The sequence below is a fragment of the Aethalodelphis obliquidens genome, unplaced genomic scaffold, assembly GCF_003676395.1.
Source record: "Aethalodelphis obliquidens isolate GAN/ISIS:26980383/991018 unplaced genomic scaffold, ASM367639v1 scaffold35, whole genome shotgun sequence".
Lineage (NCBI taxonomy): Eukaryota > Metazoa > Chordata > Mammalia > Artiodactyla > Delphinidae > Aethalodelphis > Aethalodelphis obliquidens.
This window is the reverse complement of record NW_020837979.1, coordinates 19180709-19203485: the sequence shown is the minus strand read 5'-3', so window position 1 is coordinate 19203485 and position 22777 is coordinate 19180709. Positions and strand designations below refer to the sequence as shown.

Here is a 22777-nt window from a genome sequence, read left to right as displayed (position 1 = left end):
GAATTGTGTTAATCAGTATATCAATTTGGAGAGAATTGACATCTTTATTATGTCAAATATTCCAACCATCAGCACAGTATGTCTCCGATTAGATCTTTAAAATAGTTTTCTTCACCAGCATTGTACAGTTTTCAGCATACAAATCCTGTATGCATATATTTTGCAAGATTTGCATCTAACTATTTTTGTAAGTAATTATAAATGGTATTATATTTTAAATTTCAGTGTCAGGTGTTTATTACTAGTATAAGAAATAGAATTTTTTGTATGTCTTATAGCCTACAACCTTGCTGAACTCACTTATTAGTTCTAGGAGTTTTTTGTACAAGCATATCTTGGAGATATTGAGGGTTTAGTTCCAGATCACTTCAATACAGCAAATATTGCAATAAACCTAGTCACATAAAGTTTTTGGTTTCCCAGTGCATATAAGAGTTATGTTTACACTATAATGTAGTCTATTAAGTGTGCGATAGCATTATGTCTAAAAAAATATACATACCTTAATTCAAAAACATTTTATTGCTAAAAAAATGCTAACCATCATTTGACCCTTCAGTGAGTCATAGTAGTTAACATCAAAGATAGCTGATCACATAACAAATATAATAATAATGAAAATGTGTGAAATATTGGGAGAATTACCAAAATTTGATGCAGAGACACAAAGTAAGCAAATGCTGTTGGAAGAACAGCCCAGATAAACTTGCTCAGGGCAGGGCTGCCACAAAACTTCAATTTGTAAAAAAACAATATCATCTTCAAAGTGCTATAAAGTGAAGCACAATAAAATGAGGTATGCCTGTAGATCATTTAGGATCTTCTGTGAAGACAATCATATCATCTGCAAATAGAGGCTTCTTTCTTTTTTGATCTGCATGCCTTGTATTTCCTTTTCTTGCCTTAATATACTGGCTAGAACTTCCAGCACTATATTGAATGAGGGATGAAAATAGACATCCTTACTTCCTAATGTTATGGGGAAAAAAAGCATTCAATCTTTCAACATTAAATATAATGTTAGCTGTAGGTTTTTTGTAGATACTCTATCCAGTTGAGGAAGTTCCCCTTCTTTTTTTTCTGAATTTTTATCATGAACGAGTGCTTGTCAATTGCTTTGTCTGCATGTGATTAATCATGATATAATCATGTGATTTTTCTTCTTTAGCTTGTTATTATGGTAGATTAATTGATTTCCAAATATTAAACCAGCCTTGTATCCCTGGAATAAACTCCACTTGGTTATAATATATATATTATATATTATTATTATAATGCACATTATATGTTGCTGAATTATATTTGCTAATACAGTAGTCCTTGCAAGGGATACATTCCAGGACCCCGGGTGGTTGCCTGAAACTGTGGACAGTGCCAAACTCTAAATATACTATGTGTTTTCCTATATATACCTACCTATGATAAAGTTTAATTTATAAATTAGGCACAGAAAAATTAGCAATAATAACTAATAATAAGGTAGAACACTTATAACAATATACTGTAATAAAAGTTATGTAAATGTGATCTCTTTCAAAATATTTTATTGTACACATTGAATGCCTTTTCCATCTTAATTAAACACTCATCACACTGGCTATAACTTTTGCAGTTTGAAGTGTGATGGTAAAACTAGCAGGAATATCTGTTTCCTTCATAATTTCACAGATAAAAGATTCATTCTTACCCTAGATCTTAATAACCTCAGCATACAATTTTTTTTTTTCTTTTCTTATTAAGTCCAGAACTTTCACCTTTTCACTTAAGGGAAGCACTTAATGGCTTCTCTTTGACATATCTGAATTGCCAGCATCACTACTCTTGTGCTTTGGGACCATTATTAAGTAAAATAAGGGTTACTGGAACACAAGCACTGTGATACCATGACAGTTGATCTGATCTGTAGAGGGCTTCTTCAAAGTGACTCGTGGGCAGGGTATAGTGGATAAAGGGATGATTTAGGTCCCAAGCAGGACAGAGCTGGATGGCATGAGATTTCATCACACTACTCAGAACGGTATGCAATTTAAAACTTATGAATTGTTTATTTCTGGAATTTTCCATGAAATATTTTCAGACTGCAATTGACCATGGGTAACTGAAACAGCATGAAGTGAAACCATGGACAAGGGAGGACTGCTGTTTTTGTTAAGGATTTTTGCACGTATTCATGAAGGATATTTTTTATAGTTTTCTTTTCTTCTACTTCCTTGTCTGATTTTGGTGTCAGAGTAATATTAGTTTCATAAAATCACTTGGAAGTGTTCCTTTTCCTTCTGTTTTCTGGACAGGGTTGTATATAATTGGTTTTAATTCTTCTTTGTATGTTCGGTAGGATTCTCCAGTGAAACCATCTTGGTCAAGAGATTTTCCTTAAGACTTTCTCTTTGCTCCATTATATTTAAAAATGGCTCCATTATATTTTAAAGTGTTTTGTTTAGTTTCCAAGTGTTTGGACATTTTCCACTTCTCACTATGTTAGTGATTTTTAGTTTGATTCCGCTGTGGTCAGAGAACACATTCTGTATTATTTCAATTCTTTTAAACGTGTTAAGGTTTGTTTTATGACCCAGGATATGATCTATCTTGGTATATGTTCTGTGCACACTTGAAAATAATATGTATTCTGCTCTTACTGGATGGAGTGTTCTAGAAATGTTGACTAGATCCTGCTAATTGCTAGAATTGTTTAGTCCTTCTATATTCATACTTATTTTCCTGCCTAATTGTTCTATCAATAGTTAAGAGTGTTGAAATCTCCAGCAATAACTGTGGGTTTGTCCATTTCTTCTTTCAGTTCCATCAGTTTTTGCTCCACATATTTTGCAACTCTGTTTTTTAATACACACACATTTTTAATACACACACATTTACCTAATATTGATATAGCCACTTTTGAGTTTCTTTGATTAATATTTACATGATATATATTTTCCAAATTATTACTTTAAAATTGCTTCTGTTATATTTGAAGTGAGTTTCTTATAGACAGCATAGAGTTGGGTAGTATTTTTTAATCCACTCTGGCAGAGTGGATTAAAAAATATGAGAAGTTAAGTCCACCACTTAAATGTTAGAACTTAAGTCCACCACTTTTTTCCTTCTGTTTGTTTTCTCTGTTTGCCATTTCTAATATTTTTCCTGCCCTTCTGTATGTTAGTTGAATTTTTTAAGACTTCCATTTTATTTATCTATAATATATCTCTTTGTGTAGCATTTTTAATAATTGATTTAAGCATCACTTAATTTACACATAGATTATTATATAATGTCTACTGGTAGTGACATTTTACCAGTTTGAGTGTGTTATAGAAACTTTACCTCTCTTTATGTCCCTTAACTGCCCCCATTATCGTGTAATTCTCTTCAATATTCCCTGTACATACATTTAGTGCCATATCAGACAGTATTATAATTTTTATTTCAACTATCAAACAAATGTAATTTAGAATACTCAGGAGGAGAGAAAAGCCTATTGTATTTACCCATATTTTTGTTTACCATGTTTTTTTCTTGCTTCCTGATATTCTAAGATCTTTAACCCTTATTTTAGGGTAGATCTATTGAGGACAAACTCTCTTGCTTGGTCCTCCAGCTGAGCATGTCTTGATTTCTTCTTCATTCTTACAGGATTATTTTCACTAGGCATAGGATTCTAGTTGACAGCTCTATTTTTAGCACGTGAAAAAACTTTTGACACTTTGTTCTGATCTCCATGGTTTCTGATGAGAAATCTGCTATTATTTGAATAGATTTTCCCTGTTGGTAAGGTTCCCCATTCCCCTGGCTGCTTTCAAGACTCTTTTCTTTTTCCTTCATTTTCAGAAGTATAATAATTGTGTGTCTTGGTGTGAATTCCTTTGTTATCTATCCTGTTTGGGGCTTACTCAGCTTCTTGAACCTGTAGGTTTATATCTCTGGACAAATTTTGGAAGTTTTCAGCTATTATCTCTGAGTATGTTTTTAGCCCCAGCATCTTTCTCCTCAGACTCCGATGACACAAATATTAGATTTTTTAATAACCCCAAAGGTCCCTGAGCCTCTGTTAATTTTTATTTGGGGGGGGGTGTCTATTTTTTCTTTGTTGTTTACTTTGGCTAATTCTATTTTTTCCTATCTTTTGGTTCACCTGTTCTTTCTTCTGTCCCCTCTATTCTGCTACTGAGTCCATTCACTGAGCATTTCATTTTGGTTACTGTATTTTTTTCAGTTCTAAAATTTGCATTTGCCTCTTCTTTATAGTTTGTATTTCTTTGCTGAGACTAGTATTTCTTTGATAAGGTGCTCTCTCTCTTTCTCTCTTTCTTTTGAGTGTATTTATAATTGCTTTTTGAGACATTTTTATCAAGGTTGCTTTAAAAACTTTGTCAGGTGATTCTAACATTTCTTTCATCTCTTTGTTGCCATCTGTTGATGGTCTTGTTCATTTATTTTGATATCCTCCTGGTTCTTGGTGTGAGTGATTTTCTATTGACACCCGGACATTATTATTTTTTAATTATATTATGAGACTCTAGATCTTGCTTTAACTTTCTGTTTTAGCTGGCCTTTTCTGACACCACTCCAGGAGGGGAAATGGGGGTGCCAATTGTTACTGCCAGGTGGGAACAGAAGTTCAGATTTTCCCCTCAGCCTCTATGGATACCCAAGTGGGGAAGACTCCCCATTACCACTGAGTAGGCTTGGGGATTCTGGCTCCGCATGTGTTCTGCACTGATACTTCGGTGGGGATGGCCTCATTATCTCTAAGTAATGGGAAGGACCTGACTCCTCACAGCCTCTCTGCACCACCTCAGTGGAGAGGATGAGGGCACCTCACTATTGCCAGGTAGAGTGATAGGTCCAAAGACCAGTGGTGGTGGGATGGGGGGGCAGGTCACGTTACTGTGTAGATCAGAGTCCTGACTTCCTACTTGGCCTTCTCTGATACCATCCTGTAACGGGTGTTGGGGAAGTCATTACAGCCTCATAAGGGTGTAAGTCTCAGCACTCCACTTGGCCTTTGCTGGCTTAGACAGGTCAGAGTCACAAATTTTTATACAGTGTTTGCCTGGAGTAAAGTGTTTTGTTCTGGTTTTTTGTCTACAATTTTCTATATTACTGGGCTTCCCACTTTCTGGTCTTTTGGCTAGAGAAGGTGAGCTTTGATTGGGACTTTTTTTTTTTTGTCTATGCCATTGTTTTTTTTTCATTTTCCAGCTCCTTCAAGTCCAAGTCTAAGACATAAGACACAAGAAATCCAGGGATTTTACCACTGTATTTCTTCTGGTCCTGTAGGTCCTAGCCAGTCTGCCTTCCTTCTGACTTTCAGAGTCTTCTATCATATATTTTGTATCTAATGACCATGGATTTTAGTGGGTTTTTGTTTGTTTGTTTTGTTTTGTTTTAGCAGGAGCAATAGGGAAAAGTATGAGCACTATATTCTCCTAGAAGCAGAAGTCTATTTCACACATTTTTAGGTTAATAAGTAAACATTTTAATCAAAATTTACATATAATTTTTCTTGTTATTAGAAGCCTGAAAATATAAAACATCTTACAGAGTGAAATAATGGGAATTATGGTAATTGGAATAAACATTTAATGTTATTATTTGACAATAGGTTTTTAATTACATTTTTGATATAATCCATTAAATCTGAAAGGAATTATGTAAATTTTTTATCCATAGGTTTCATCCGATATTGTAAAAAATATGAATACGTATGGTGGCCCTGTAAACATTCATTACATTTAAAAGAATACATATCACCCTAATGGTTTTGGTATTTCAGTCAGTGGACAAAGTAACCTTTGCAATGCCAAGCTGCATGCTTCAAGGAAATATGTGGAAGGCAGAAAAAGAAAGGGATGTATCTTGATTAGTTATTAATGGGAGCTTTGGAGACCCTGGAAAACAATATTTAGATTTATCCCTTTGGTGCATGGATGTCTTTCTATTATCAGGGCAAAGCAATAATGATATTTAGGTTGGCTAAAGAGTGTGCGATTCTTTGTAACATGGAAGGACTATTGTGCAGAGATACATATTCTTAGGCTAATCAATTTTGAGAAAGGGTGAATATGAATGGTGAGAATATGGAATTCATTTTCCTTATAATTATCCTTGACTGTGGACCAAAGGGGTATACATATCCATGTTTGAAAGTCATTGATCTAAACAAAGTTTGCTTAGGTAAAAATATCTCTCTAGACCTTCAGCCTAGAGGATAGCTAAAGGTAGATATCTTTTTCTGACCATGTTTAGGTGGTTTGAATGTATGGAGGGGATGAGAACTGATGATCTAGAACACTTCTGATACAGTGTGTCCCCACAAACCAAATTTTCTCCTCCCTTTGTGGATAGAAGTATAGGGCTCCCAAGGAAGGACCTTAGAATCAGGCAAGAGAGACCCTGCCCTGGGGCATGTGAGACCCTTGCTCTGGCCCTCCTCTGGCTATGCCCTTCTCTCTATGAGATAAAGAATCCATGGAGTGAGATCATCTGGTCTTTGGGGGCCCATGTCCCCATTCTGCACCACTGAATTTACTGTCCAAATGGCTCCAAGCCTGCTTCTGGGGTCTCTGGGGTCTCTTGCCTGGGGCCAGACAAGCAGCAATGCTGTGTCCCCTCAGGGCTGCCCAAAATGCAGTCACTTGTGGAGAAGGGTAAGTGGCTGGGGCTAGGTGTCCACGGTCATGAGCACAAAGCCCCACATGATGGGCTGTGCTCTGAGACTGGGGGTAGAAAGAGAAGGGGACCAGTTGGTGAGGGACCAGGTCCCAGGCTAATTCTCCAGGTACTGCCAAGGATGGCACTTTGACAGGTCGAAGAAATTTCAAGTTAGAACCTAGCTTTCTCAGTTGTTATGGAGCTGCATTTGTTAAGAAAGGAGGATAGAGTATATCTTATTTAAGCTTGCTTGATTTATAACATTTAAATATTTTAAAATATGGTATTTGTGTTCCCTCGTTTATTCTTTTCAGAGCCCTGAAAATGTGAGGGTCTGGCCTGTGACCACCCCTGCTGTAGCCATGGGCCCAGGAGTCTATTCTGTGGGCCTATATCTTAGGGTTGGAAGATGCTGGCCTGAAGGATGCTTTCTGACTCTCTGGTACCTTCCTCCTGTTGCTCACAGGATCCCTGCCCAGATGAAGCTCAGCCCTGGATTCCTCTTTCTAGCTTCCTGGCAGCTTGGTTGTGAGCTGTCTCTGCTCTTACATGGTGTCATACATGGTGAGGTAATACAGTACAGAATACATGGGTTTGGGGGACAGATAGATATAATTTCTCATTCCTCATCTGCCACTTGACACTTGTGTGACTGACTTCAGGTGACATTACTGACCTTTCCAAACCTTGGCTTCTTCCTCTGTAAACAGAGTTAACAATACCTACCTGGGAAGGGATGGAGCAACTTAAATGAGGAAACAGGGGAATATGTGAAGACCGCTGGCACAGGGCCTAGAGGAGCAAGAACTCAGTAAATAACTGCTTCCCTTCCTCGAGTAAGGCTAATTCATTTAAAACTAACACTTCTCCTTTACTTCCCTCATTTATATTTTCAGGACTAAGTAATTGAATTATTTCCATTTTTCTTCTTGTGATGAATTTCCAACTCATCTCAGTTGTGTGTGTGTGTGTGTGTGTGTGTGTGTGAAGAGTGTGTCCTTCATACAGTATATCAAAATGACAACTAGCCTGCCATCAGGAGGCTGAACACTTTGAGTTTTTTATGACAAGAGACTGTTCATATTTCTCCTTTGCCAGCAACTCTTCTTCCCCACATATCAACACCCTGTCTAGTCTCCTGCAGTGAGTATGTGGAACAGATACATAGATGAGCTTGGTCACTGGGCCTGGAGGTACTCAGCTAGCGGCCCTCAGTAGATGCTGGAGAATTGAAGCAAGGTTGACTCCAGACTGTTGAGGTTAACCATGCCCTATTACAACCTACTTTCAGTGTTTTACAGTGAGTCTGTAAGCTCCTGGTTCAGTACCCATTCCTCGGTGTATTAGGCCTGCATAGCAACTGTTTAGTAAATGCCTGTCAGATGGAAGCATGAGTAAGTGATAGAAAATGCAATTAGGGACTTCCCTGGTGGCACAGTGGTTAAGAATCCACCTGCCAATGCAGGGGACATGGGTTCGATCCCTGGTCTGGGGAGATCCCACATGCCGCAGAGCAACTAAGCCTGTGCACCACAACTACTGAGCCTGTACTCTAGAGCCACAACTACGGAGCCCATGAGCCACAACTACTGAGCCCACACACCACAACTACTGAAGCCTGTGCACTCTAGGGCCCACGTGCCACAACAACTGAAGCCTGTGTGCCTAGAGCCTGTGCTCTGCAACAAGAGACACCACTGCAATGAGAAGCCCGTGCACTGCAACAAAAAGTAGCCCCCGCTCGCCACAACTAGAGAAAGCCCACGTGTAGCAACGAAGACCCAATGTAGCCAAAAAAAATAAATAAATAAAATTCTTTAAAAATTAAAAAACGAAAAAAGAAAATGCAGCTAGGAGTTGAAGCCCTGTGCTTGCTGTGGGCCCATTTTACCTTCAGTAGAAGGCAAGCCACATATGTGTTTGTTGCCTATTTGAATAAACTATAAGAATAAATGAAATGAATGAACACTGAATGGATGGTGGAGAAATGTCTATGAGCAGACAGAGGGCTGCACTGAGGCAGCATCTGTGTTGAACTGCTCCACACACTGAAAGGCTTGAAGCTTCCTGTCCCTCCATTTCTCTTTCTCTAAAATAGGCCCATGGTATCTGCCCAAACAGGGAAAAGTATTTAATAAGACGAGGTGCTCTAGCTGAGTGCTGTGAATTCTTGGGGATTGCTCTTAATATTTGTTAGTCAATATAACTGTTTAACAGAAGACTTAGCTTTGCATATATTAGTTCTTAAAAGGAGATATAGTTTTCTTATTATTTGAAATTCTTCTTAGCCACCCAACTCTTGCGTTTGCTTCGTCTCTGTTTTGTGTTCACCTGTACATAGATACGGATGGACTAATACTGGCTCTAAATGAGGACAAGGGCCTGTCTCAGTTCAGGCACCATAGTGTCTAAGGCCCACACTGTGACTGGAAGTTGCCCTGCAGCCCTGGCTGGCTAAAGATGAAGCTGCTGAAGTTCTGGCAGTGGCATGGGCACAGACACATCTCTGCCACTCCTGTGAACCTCAAATAAAGCCGAATGGAGCTAGCAAGCCATGGCTTAGAATTAGAGAGCAGATTTCTATAAAATCAAATCATCAGTGGAAAGCTTGCTGCAGACTGTGTATTATTTAGGACACATGTCAAGATGCTGAACAGAGAAGCCCCAAAACATGTGACAACACAAGCTAGGTCAGCAATCCCGGGCAGGGAGACATTTATGCTCCAGGGACCCAGGTTAGCAGGTGTGATACGCCTTCCTGCATATGGCTTCCATCGTGAGTCCAACCTCTTCTGCTCTTGTTGCCGTTTCCTGGCTGTGGGAATGGGGCAAAAGGAAGTTCATGGCAAGTTCTGTCTGTAAGGACATGGCCCTGAAATTCTGTACATAACCACTGCCCCAAACTTTGTCCATGGCTACATGTGCAGAGGATGTTGGGAAACATAATCTCCAGCTAGGAGAACTTATGCCCTGGTAAGATTCCTAAAAAGGAAAAAAGGGAGTATGGCTAGCAGGAGACAATTGAGCATCTCTGCTAGAGGGTGGGAGGCAGATGTGTTCAATTTTACAATTTTTTTGTGTATTCTAATAGAACACTTTAATTACAAATAGTGAAAGAAAGAAAAGAGGAGGCATTGTGAGAGTCCACGTAAAGCAGCAAGAGAGAAACCATAGAAGCCAAAAGGCAGCTGTAGCAGGATTGGAACCCACAAGATTGTGACAGAAGGTACTTCCGTGTCTAATGCTCCTCAAGGGGCCCCTGTATTTAGAGTCTGCAGATCTTTCACCACTTGTACTGAAGTGACTTGGCTACATCTGTATGTGTGTTTTTTTCAGCCCCAACTATTCAGCTGGCTATTCCTCTTAATTTACACTCATAGATGAACTCTCTTGGGCCTCACCCTTACTTCAAACAATTGCAATTTCTTTCTCCACTTTTAACTAGAAACTTCTTTCATTGTTCTGAGTCAGGTCATACAGGTTCTGAGTCACTGGTCACACTATGGGGTTAATCTCTTTAGCTGGTACTATAGAAAGAGTAAGTGTCCCTAGGAAAAGGAGGGTGTGGCAGGTATAGTGGCATCTCTTATACACTAGCTCCCTGCTACTCAGAATGTGACCCAAAGACCAACAGCATCAGCATCGCCTGGGAGGTTGTTAGAAATTCAGAATCTCAGGCCACACCTCGAACCCACCGTATTAGTTTCCTAGGTATTGTACTTTGCCTTCGCATAACACCACAAACGGGGCAGCTTAAGCAACAGAAACGGTCTCACAGTTTTAGAGGCTACAAGTTTGAGATCAAGGTGTTAGCAGAGTTGGTTCCTTTTGTCATCTTTGAGGTAGAATCTATGGCATGCTTTTCTCCTAGCCTGTGGTGCTTTGCTGGCCATCTTTGGAATTCCTTGGCTTGTATATGCATTACCCTGATCTCTGCCTGTGTACAGGTGTCTCTTCATGTGGCATTGTTTTTTAAGGACACTAGTCATACTGATACAGGAGCCTAAACCCTACTCCGGTAAAACTTCATCTTAACTAATTACATCAGCGATGACCCTATTTCCACATGAGGTCACAGTCTGAGGCACTGAGGGTTAATACTTTAACATGAATTTAGGGGGGGCACACAAAACCACTGAATCAGAATCTCTACTTAAGCAAGTAATTTGTATGCATATTAAAATTTGAGAGGAAGTGCCCTAAAGTTCTCCAAACGCTGGTGTGCAACCAACACACTTACTACTACCCTAAGTGTATAATGGAAGTCACACTAAACTTGGACTCCTGGATTCTGGCTCTACCTCAGCCATTTTACTTTTAGCGCACAACCATGCATCAGGCCCGTGTTCACCACTCAGTAGACATTTATTGAATTAATGATAAAACTGAGCCAAAGGGTTTTCATGTTTAAAGTGAATATACCCACTTCACGAGAATATTGTAAAGATTATATGGCTTATCAAATATATTTTTTGAATTTGAATGGGTAGCTGTATTAGTCACAGTCCAGTTGGGAGACAAAAACATAGCTCATTTGAACAGAGAAAGTTTAATGTGATGAGTTATTATCTGTAAGAGGGGAGTAACTACAAAGGCATAAAGAGAACTCTGAAGAAGACTTTGGGGGTGAGAGAGTATGTAGGGAAGGAACAAACACAGAAAGAGAGGATTTCTCCCCAAAGTTTGGATTCAGATTTCATTGGAGAAGGTGTGGTTACCCCCACTGGATGGCAGAGAAATTTTATGGATTGCCCTGGACCAGAGCTGGTCCACAGTCATAAGGCAGAAAATACGCTCCCAAGATACAGGCTGGTGGATAATGGTGGGTGGAAACCAGGAGTCGAGGTGCTGGGAGCCAGTTGCCAGTGGTTTCTGCATCAGGAGGGCTGCAGTAAGGTGATTGCTGGACCGGGGCCAGTCCTGAGCTCACCAGCGGAATGTATGCACCACTGGATGCCCTGCAGTAGGAAGGTGCAAAAAAAAAAGAAACAGAAGCAAAAAGAGAAACAAAACCACAACAGAACCAGGGAGAAAAGACCCTTCCTTCTGCAGTGTCCCTCCAGTGCCCTCTACTGACATAACTTAACATTTGCCTATTGCAAAGGAGAAATGCTAAAGGGCCCCTCTCACTAGAGCACAACAGCTAGTGAAGGGTGGATTTTGCAGCTGCAAGGCAATAGCTGGCACATGCACTATGCAACTAGAAAGTTTTAATTTTTTCCTCAGTACTAAAGCCAAATATGGTTTCAGAGAAGGGAAATAAAGAATGTGGAACTCTTAATGCCTTATCAAATACTTAAGGAATTTAGTCTCCCCAGCATTTCTCTAATTCCCACATATACACTGATTTTTCCACCAGATTACCTTATGTGATTTTTTTAGAAGGGGTGGGGGCATTAATTTTGAAGAGAGACATTAACAAAATTGTTAACTGAGCAAATCTTGATGATGGTGCCCTTGTGTCCATACCCTTGTGATGCGATGCCCAAAGCATTCCTTGGGACTCATGCTGTTTCTCGTTATTTGGGACCCTTTCCTCTGAACTATCTTCCATTGGCTGTTCTTCCTGGGCTCTGGGCGATTTTGCTCTAGCTGAGCTCATCTATATAATCCTAGGCTATCCCATCATTGCCCTGAAATTGCCAGCTCTGTGCAAGCAAATAACTTACAAACACATCCCTCTGACCAGGCTGCTCTTCTGAGCTCCCATACGAAAGTCACTGCTTCTGATCTTGAATGTCTCAAAGGCACTCCACACTAACCATATCCAAACCAAATTCATTCATCTTAGCACACTTGCCCCTAGTTTACTCCACCTTTGTGCTCTCTGTCTCTCTCCATCTCTGTCTGTCTCTGTCTCTCGCTCTCTTTCTCTCTCTCTCCCTCCCTCCCTCCTCCTTTCTCTCTCTCTCCCTCCCCTCTCTCTCAAAGAATGGCAACTTGTGTTTACAATATTTTTCTCTCTTACCTTCTATGTCATTTGTACTACCCAGTCCCTGGATCATATTCCCTACAAACTTCTTAAATGTTTTTAGTTCTCTTTATCTGTATCAGCACCAACCAAATGCAAGTTACATCATATATGATGTGGATCACAGCGATAGCCTCCCCACTACTCTATTAGCAACCACTCTGGCCTATTTCCTAATGTGCATCTGACTATGTCACACATCCTCCACCTGCATTCATCCTCACCACTTCAAATGTGTCACTGGCTTCCCCTTGTGTCGAGGATAAAGATGAAACCCCTTAACATGACTTTCAGAGTCCTTGCATGGCCCACCTCCTCTCTGCCTCTCAAGCCTGAATTCATCTCTAGCTTTCCCTTGTCCTCTCTGCAATGGCTGTGCTGGCTTTTTTCCAGGTCTCAACCTACTATTCAGGCAGTGAGGCCTTTGAGCATGCTGTTCCCTGTGTCTGGAGTGCTCTTTGGATCTCATCTCAACCATTCCCTGGTCACTGTATCAGTAGTTCAAATGCCCCATGATCAGCTCCCCCCACTGGAAGCTACTGCTACCTGACAGCAATCTTCAGAATTAAATGCTATATTTATTAATTTGATATTTGATTGACAATGCCTATTTATTTCTCTACTGGAAGATCTACTTGGGCAAGCTACACATTAGTTTTTTCTCACTATTATATCCTCAGTGCCTCACCCTGTGCCTTTCATTTAGGCAAATTAATGAATCTTTAATATTGAAATTCATGGGCTAAAAATTTGTGTTGAAATTCACTCACTCATTCATTCCTTCAACAGATATTTATGGAGCAACTACATAAGCCTGTCCCTCAGTTAGGGATTGTGCTCAGATCTGGACAAAATAGAAAGGATCCCTACTTTCAATGGTGTGATCATTCTCATCCAAAAGGACAAAAAAAAAACAAACCTTATAAACGCATACATGAGAATATAGTGGATCACAATTAGTTTAATCAAGAAAGTAAAATCGTGGGGCTTCCCTGGTGGCGCAGTGGTTGAGAGTCCGCCTGCCGATGCAGGGGACGCGGGTTCGTGCCCCGGTCTGGGAAGATCCCACATGCTGCGGAGCGGCTGGGCCCGTGAGCCATGGCCGCTGAGCCTGCGCGTCCAGAGCCTGTGCTCCGCAACGGGAGAGGCCACAACAGTGAGAGGCCCGCGTACTGCAAAAAAAAAAAAAAAAAAAAGTCCTAAAATGGGAAGGGGTTTAGTGTGTTGGGGCAAGTGAGAAAAATATGTGTCACTACTCCTAGGATTAACATGGGCAAGACTTTGACCCAAAGGCATTATGCCTTAGAATCATAAGTGTGAGATTAGAGGGTGCCACAGAAAATCCTATTTTTCAAAGGGGGAAACATTGGAACTTTGTTGGGACAGTTTGTTAAACAGGTCTGTTATCACACTACAAACTTTATCATTCCTGATTTCACCGCTGCTCCCTCTCCTAACTCCAGGGGGCACCTTTACATAGACTACAACCTGAATGGTGTTCCAGGCCTTGGGCAGGTCAAGGACCTGCCTGCTTCCCACTACTAAATGCCAGTCGATACACAGACATTCTTCCTCCAGAAATGCCAACACCCTCTCCTCCTTACACACATGCATACTTTTCCGCATGTCAATAATGAGTAATATTGATCTTGATTAACGAGACTGGAACTTTCTCATTTTACAGATGTGGAAACTGAGGCCCAAAAAAGAGAAGCAACTAAGTGGCAGAACACAGTCTTTCCTGACTCTTTCCTAGTCATAGTAGTTTTTGGCAAATGAAAAGCAAACCCACCAAAACCACAAAAATACTGTATAAAAAAAAAAAATTCTTCCCCTAATTTTCCTCTTTGATAAATTCAGATATCTATGGATGACCTTTTCTTTTAATGGTCCTTATCTGTACTTTGAAGGAAGGTAAACTTGAAAGCCAACCTTCTGTTCCCTGCAGCTTCAGACAACTAAGCTTAATTTAATGCAATAAACATTCATCAGTTGCTCACTGCAGCCTGATGCTGTTGGTAGTATTTAATCTTCCAAAACTCATTGTATATTATCATTCAGATACAAAATAACTTATGGCTCTAACTCCCTACGTATTTGCAAGAGTAAATCATTTGATATTTATAAGAGGATGTGATTGTTGTTTAATTTGTTTTTACTTTGCTTAGCTTTTTAAACATCAATACAATTTCAATTTCATATTTGCTTTAGATTAAATTTGCAATGAAAAAATAAGAGTTGAAAGTGTGTGCTATGTGTGTGTATGTGTGTAAAAGTATTGCATGGAATATCTTTGGGAAGATCTTATCATGGCAAATCATCAATTTGTGAGCTTGTGCCTTGTTTTTTGGAACAACCAAAAATCATTCATAGCAAATTACGTTGAATGAGATGGATAAGAAAACTGAATTTTACTGTTTGAGCATTTAATAATAATAATATCTACAAAAAACTTATTTTAGAAAAGTAATCCAAAAGGAGATATGTGTAAAACATTGACTGGTGACAACTTCATGACGAAAGCGTAGAGTTGTTCAGTGTGATTTCTTTGAAGACCATGCTCATCTGCTTTTATCTGTATATTTGTGAGGAAATCAGCCTCATTAATTTTAGCATGTCATTGACAGATGCATATTTCTTTTTGTTTATATATTTATATATTCATTAAGTGTGATAAAGAGGTAATGATGATGATACTAACATTTAAACATTAGGTGCCATCACAGTGCTCAGTGTTTCATAGTTTTTCAACTTACTTTTTAATCCCAGGGAGACCATATGATATGGAATCATAGTTTAATGTGGCAGAGTGGTTTCAATGATTTGCAAGGCTTGCTTGAATCAGGGACTTGTTAGATAGAAGAGCAGTCTTAATGAAATGTAATTTTAATACTCTGAGTTTCAAGACTGAAAATGATCTGCAAGTGTGTGGACAAGAAGTCTTTTGAGGACCTGCCTTAATGGATAGATTTTAGTTTGAAATGAGCATCCCCACGGATTGAGGTATATTTAAAGTACTTGAAAAAGCTTTGCCTATCTTTTCCATACTTTAGTTTTGTTTTGTAGGTTCTTTCTCATTGACAGTGGAGAGGTGAATCTCAGCTCAGTCATTTTAATTTAGTGACAATTGAGTTCACATACTTTAAAGGCTTATGCAAATTTTTCTCTGTTGGATTTAGGAAAATCTGTTTTCCAGTGATTTCCTTTATCTCATACATTTAAAAGATACGTAAGAAATAACCTTAAAAATCCCATCAGCACTTTCCAAAGTGTTTCCCATAGAGTAGTTCTATATGCTATTGTATTAGTATTGCTAATTGCTGTGTAACAAATTATCTCAACAAATCAGTTGTTTGAAACAACAATGTTTATTATCTCAAAGTTTCTGTGAGTCAGGAATCCAAGTATGGCTTAGCTGGATTCAGTAGCTCAAGTCTCACAAGGCTGCAGTCAAGGTGTTAGCTGGGGCTACAGTCATCTTAAGGCTTGACATGGGGAGAACCCATTTTTGAGTTCATTCATGTGATTGTTGGCAGGATTTAGCTATTTGCTGGCTGCTGGCCAGAGGTTGCCCTCAGTTCCTTGTCAAATGGGCTGCTCCATAGATACATGGCTTCAACAGACTGGGAAAGTCAGTAAGCAAGGGAGGGGGTGCTAAGGAGATGGAAGTCACGGTATTTTTGTTGTAAAGTATTTTTTATTAGAAAACCATTTCCTCCAATGGAGAAAAAAATGACTGAATAATATTAATTGAAAAGTTGGTTACTGAGACATTGATACAAAATGTCAATTTTGTCAAATATACCCTTTTTGTACAGCTGGGTCTACTTTAATTCTTTTTTTCTAAACCTTTTGACTCCCTTCACCTATTTCTCCCACCCCCAACCCTCACTTCCAGAAACCACTAATCTGTTTTCTGTATCTATGAGTTTAGTAATTTATAACCTAATCTTGGAAGTGATACTCCATCACCTTTGCCATATTCTATGCATTAGGAGCTAATCACTGGGGCCAGCCCACATTCAAGGGGAGAGACTACCCAAGTGCATGAAAATCAGGGAGTGGGGATCATTGAGAGACGTTCCAGAAGCTCACTATCACAGGGAGTAATGTCATGAGAGTTTGAAGATCAAAAAAGGTTGCAAAATTCTAGGGTTAGAGCACGTTTTCCACAGGACCTTTTAGTCTTGAGCATGTTAATTGCATCGTGAATCTCCAAGTGGGAAGGGAAGGGGGAAAGGAATGTGGTCGTAGTGATTCTCAATCCTGTTTGTCCACTTAATCCTTTTTGTTAAAGAGCGACATATCAAACCATCATTCCTCAGAACGTTTGGAGAACTGCTGCCCCACACCTTCACTTGACACGTGATGTTACCGAGAACTGGAGAGTTGCCTGGCCATTGGCGGCAGAACACGGGGTCACTGCAGGTCTCCTGAAGCTCCAAGGCTCTTCCCACCTTATTAAATTGCTGCAGGTTTATTTAAAGCCATCACTGTGATGACTTCTGTTGGTTCATCTTCTGCATCAGCTGCTGGGAGCATAAGCTTGTATAAGTGAAACATACTGTATGACTTGATGTTGAGCCCATTTACAAGAGCTGTTGTGAGCCAGCCATCATGTGTATCAGCCCCAGCTGGTGCTCTCCCCTCAGCCTCTGTGGATGGCAGAAGCCAGGCTGCAGCTGATTCTGCCACTTATATCCCTAGCCCCCCACCCCCATCCTTGTAGGAGTTGAATAGTCACCAGTACAGTCAGTCCCCTACATGTAAACAAGTTCCATTCCAAGAGCACGTTTGTAAACCCAGTTTGTTCACAAGTCCAACAAAGTTAACCTAGGTATCCAACTAACATAATCAGCTATATAGTACTGTACTGTAATAGGTTTATAATACTTTCACACCAATAATACATAAAAAACAAACACAAAAAATAAAGGAAACATTTCTTTAGCTTACAGTACAGTACCTTGGAAAGTACACTAGTACAGTACAACAGCTGGCATACAGAGGCACGTTCACATCTTTGAAAGTTCGCTACTTAAATGTTCGTATGTAGGGGACTTACTGTACCCACTTTAGAATGAAAGATGTAGACCCTTCACACTTCACTTAGACTGTCAACTGCTGCTGGAAACATCTTGACTCAACGTTTTTACTTTTTGCCCATGTCCCTCCTTTAAACCTGCATCTTATGCTGTGTTGCAACAGTTCACGTACAGAAGAATTACATTACCATTGCTGTAGAATGCTGTGTTTCAGTGCATCTTTCTAAACGGGTTCTGGTGATTCGGCTGAGTGGAATGTCATGGGGGTGGGGGTGGGGGTGGGGGTGGGGCATAAGTATAGTTATTGTTGGGTTAGACTTACATGTCTGAACACATTAAGAATGTTCTTTTGTATTTCGGCCTGAAAATTATTCACTTTCTCATTTTCTGCCACTTGTGAAATGTATTTTGCCTGTTCCCTGAAGGTGGGGACGGAGGGGGCAGGAGGGAATATTTAGACATTTCATAATTTTTGTTGCTTGGCCTGCTTCTTTGTAGTCCTTGTAATTCACAGTACAATTAGGTTAAATCTTGTTTTGTGCATATGTGTGTGTGTTTTGTCTATCCCACATGTCTGTGTTTCTGTCCTCCTCATGGCTCTTGCAGCTCCTCAACATGACATAGTGTGAGTGCGGGTCTCACAAGGCACCAGAAATCTAGAAAAGAATGGTTCTGGGTGGAATACTGCTTTAGGACCAGTCTTTGGGTGGTTGCTGCATCTAGAATTTTAGCTAGATATGGTGTTAGAAACTGTAGTGAATTACGGTGCTTGCTCCTGATGCTTTTGAACATTCTTGATTCAAATAAGGAATTTATTATTTAAAGGTGAGCTGATGTTTCCATGTGCTCAGATTGATTCATGGCCCATTTAACAGTTGGTATTGTAGTCCACATATTTCTATGTATATATATATATATATATATATATACATATACATATACATATACATCAAATGGCTGAATACATTAGAGAAAGAGAAAGTTATAATAAAAATGCCAGATCACTGACAGCAAACAGTATGCCTGGAACTTCAGCATTATCAGAATGTTGATAGCATTACATCTGTTGTGTCTGAAAAGTGCCAGGATAGGGTGCTAATTTATAACGTAGGAGGAGGAGGTGAAGAAAGATAAGGCAATGAAAAATAGTACACAGTAGAAGATAGTCGACTAAATAGTAATTTGTTAAGTTTTATTCACACCATATAACAAAGTGCTGTCACAGACTTCTGGTTTGGTTTATAAATCAGCTATATATGTTGCTCATCTATACTTCATGTGGACTTCTTTAAATAGGGCCTTTCCCTTTTGTCTTACACAAAACACTTTTGTGTTTCTAAGTGTTATGTGGTCTGGTCCAAGGATCTGAGTGAAGTAATGGAATAAAAGAAGGGTTCTGGCTACCAGTGAACCTTTCAAGGCAAACAGCAGGACACCAGGCAGAAAAGTACAGGGAAAGACAGCATCGTGAAGGAAGAACAGAGAGAAAGAGGCAGATGGTAGGGAATGGTAGAGAAAATGATTCTTACAGTTATCACAGATGCGTTTCAGTTTTTAAAACCTTAAATGCCTACTTTGAGAAGTTTAAACATTCAAATTAAAAAAGCCTTTTCTTTTTCCTTTGTTTTCATCCCTTTTCCCCAACTTCCGACCCTACTACCAATATGTTTTTCTTTCTCCCCTAAATTTTTGTTGACAATTTAGAGTGTACGATTAAGACCACTAGGTTGGACAGAGTATGCTGTCAAGACAAAAAAGCAACAAAAGTTTGCAGGATGTCTAAATGTAGCCTTAAGGACAAAGAGAGTTTGTACCTGCCTATGTGGAATGCTTTCAAAATCCTGAGAAGGGCCCCTGTTCCTGCCCTAATCTTCCTCTGTCATTAGGTATTCTTTGAAAAAAAAAAATTGGAAGTTCATCTCTTACCCCAAGGCTTTGATCCATGATAAAATGAAATTGCATAGTTGAAGCTGGTAACAGTCACTCATATGCTTATAATCTAGTGGGAATATTTTAGGTCCTTTTCTGAGTCTGAATATGTTGATGTGGAAATCCTTGCAAGGGAGAAAAGTTGCAAAATAAGAAGTGAGTAAAGAAAACACCTCTGCTAACTGCCTGACCATGTTCTAAGACCCTGAACACTTTCCCTAGTTGAGTTCAGCCAGCAGTTCTGTATTAGTTTTCTACTGCTGCTGTAACAAATTACCACAAATGTAGTGACTTCAAACAACACAAATTTATTATCATATATTTCTGGAGGTCAGAAGTCCAAAGTGAGTCTTAAGGGGCTAAAATAAAGGTGTTGATAGGGCTGCATTCCTTCTGGAGTCTCCAATTTTTGGAGAATTTGGAGAATTCTGGAGAATCCAATTTTTTGCCTTTTCCAGCTTCATGAGACCACCCACATTCCTTGGCTCATGGCCCCTCTCTCCATCTTCAAAGCCAAGATGGGGCCAAATCCTTCTCACTCTGCCATCTCTCTTATTCTCTGCAGCTGGGAAAGATACTGTGCTTTTAAGGACTCATACGATTTAGGTTGAGCCCACCTAGATAGTTCAGGAAATGTCCTAATCTTATGACCTTTAATTTAATCACATTTGTAAGACCTTTTTGCCATATAAGATGTAACATATTCACAAACCTGAGTCAAATCGTTGATTCCTTCCTGATGCTTACAAAATCTTGTTATCCCACCCTTCCACCTTTCACAAGACCCTTAGATTTTCCACAGCAATCGTCAAGGCTTGCCCTCCAGGGGGCAGTAGAATGTTAGAGTCCCAAGACATTCAGCCCCAAATTGTCCCTGTCTCTTTTTCATCAAGAAGCAATCTGGGACACAGAGAAGGAAAATAAATTAGCAAAGATGATGCAAACCTAGATCTACAGACTCCCAGGCCCATGCCTGGGCCAATGTGGTGTAGTTCTGCCACACAGTACCAAACTGGAGGTGACACAACGTGGACCTCAACCATTAAATAAATCTTCACTCGTAGGCAAATTTTCCAGATAGAAGTGTAATGTCAAATAGCCAGGGAGCATTTGTACTGCAAGAACTAAATAAGAAGGCTTTTTCTCTTTTAAATTAATCCTTAATTAATCAGAAGATGTTGTAATAGGAATATGCCTTCATGCAAAGCATATAGTTAAGACTTTGAGGTCAGAGGAGTCATGAATGAGGAAATCCATGGGAAAAATCTCATGACTAATGCTTTTAAGGTCTGGCCATAGAGATTCAGTTTTCCCATACCTCGTTAGTTTAACTGGTGAAGTCAGTGACAAAAGGTAGTATCCAGGGTACCATGGATTCGGGCCTAAGTACAGCCTCATGGAAATCACTGTATTTGATTATCTTGTGAAGTCTCTTTCTCTAGAATGCTGTCTTTTATGGTCCCTTAATTTCCAAATTATAAGAACTACTTTTGCAGCAGTCATGTGCATCTCTGAGAAATCTGGTTCTTCAGTTGTTGTCATTGATTGTTCTTTCCTATATGCACTGACCAGGGAGGAGACAGGAAAAAAACAACCCATTTTCATGACCTGAAATACAAATTGTTCCAACCCGTTTAATAAGGGCTACAAAAGTTTCAGTATATTGATTGCTAAACATTAAAATGCACAGTGGCCTCAAAACTTTTCTATAGTGAAACAATGTTTTTCATAGACAGAGTTTACGCCATTCAAAATGTTAAATCAGATAGTGTTTTCCTAGATGGCCAAGGCAGGCCAGGAGCACTATTGTGCTTAAAGTGTAGAGACAAAGTTATAAAAGAGAAAGCTAGGAGATAGGCAACTAGTTTAGGAAAAAATAAGATTGATAAGATTTTACTGACATTTCATATCAAGATTCCAACAAATCCCAGCATCACTTAGATTCTCTCTGCCTTATTGGCTAAATTTCTGGATTTAGTAGTTGTCATTCCACCAACAAGCATTTATTCAGTACTTACTGTGTGACAGAAATGGTGCTAAGGACAGGCGAGATATGGTCCTTGCAAGACCTATTAATGGACTGAATTCCATTTGAAAAAGGAAGTGAGTTGCACATCGACCCATTCAGTTGCCCTTCTTCGACCCTCCTTCACCTTTTCCTTCACTCCTCATTGGTTTCAAATAGGAAAACAACTAATTCTAGTATATTCTCAGCCTCAGACACATTCTTTTGATTCATCTTAGAGTTGAGGCTGGGGCACTAAGGACTATTTGAAGAATCTTAGAAATATCAAGAGTAACAAAAATGTTCTTTTAGAACTAAAAATGTCTTACCAAATACCTCTCTTTGCGGGAGGAATGTATTTCGCCATTCCAATGTACAATATGGTGACTAGATGACACTCTGATTAGTGTATTTCAACCACAAACAATACCTTGTTTATTTTCTTGACAACAACTCAGAGTTTAGAGTGTGGTTAAATATAACCAAACATGGACATCTTTTACAGGGCTAGGCATGAAGTCATGGCACAAGGAAAACATGATTAATTGCCTAGTCAGGACCCCATCTAGAAAGTAGAACTATTCAGAGCATTAGGACCCAGTGAAAGTCTCTACCATAATTCGGCCTGGTTAATGAATCTTCCCTAAATTTATACATTGAAAATATCGATTTCTCATCCTCAGAAGGAATTTCTATTTCCAGCAATTGTGAATATTTGTGGAATCATGGAATTTCAAAAGCTACCTTGGAGGTAATCTGGTCTGTCTCATTTTCACACAGACGAGGAGGTTTCCTCATTTTACAGATAAGTATCAGAAATTTTAAATGTCTATCAAAGGTCATAAGACTAAATATGGATGAGATTGGAGTTAAAAACTAGAAGTCCTTTCTTCAAGGTGGTTTTCACTGTAGCACAAGCCTTACATAAACCAAAGCCACCTTATTATCCTCTGCAAAGGGGACCCTGTTGCCAAATGATCATCATGATTTAACTTCTTTCTGTTTTTCTTTCTTCTTCTTGTCTTCCTTTTGTTATATACTTATTTCTCTTCTGTTTCATTAGTGAGAAGAGTAGACAGGAATTTAAAATTGGCTTATAGCGATTCCCTGGTGGCGCAGTGGTTGACAGTCCGCCTGCCGATGCAGGGGACACGGGTTCATGCCGCGGTCCGGGAG

The 22777-nt window shown here is 39.5% G+C and overlaps 1 protein-coding gene across 6 annotated transcripts in view; it reads left to right on the top strand.

The window, feature by feature from the left end:
- Nucleotides 1-22777, top strand: part of CTNNA2 (catenin alpha 2) — a 1197048-nt gene that overhangs the window by 706048 nt on the left and 468223 nt on the right. Inside the window, exon 8 of one of the 6 annotated variants that reach the window (XM_027129217.1) lies at nucleotides 16228-16253. The exons of the other annotated variants lie outside the window; for them this stretch is intronic. Coding sequence (XP_026985018.1) covers nucleotides 16228-16253 — 26 coding nt within the window. The remainder of the gene's footprint in view (nucleotides 1-16227; nucleotides 16254-22777) is intronic. 6 annotated transcript variants of the gene reach the window in all.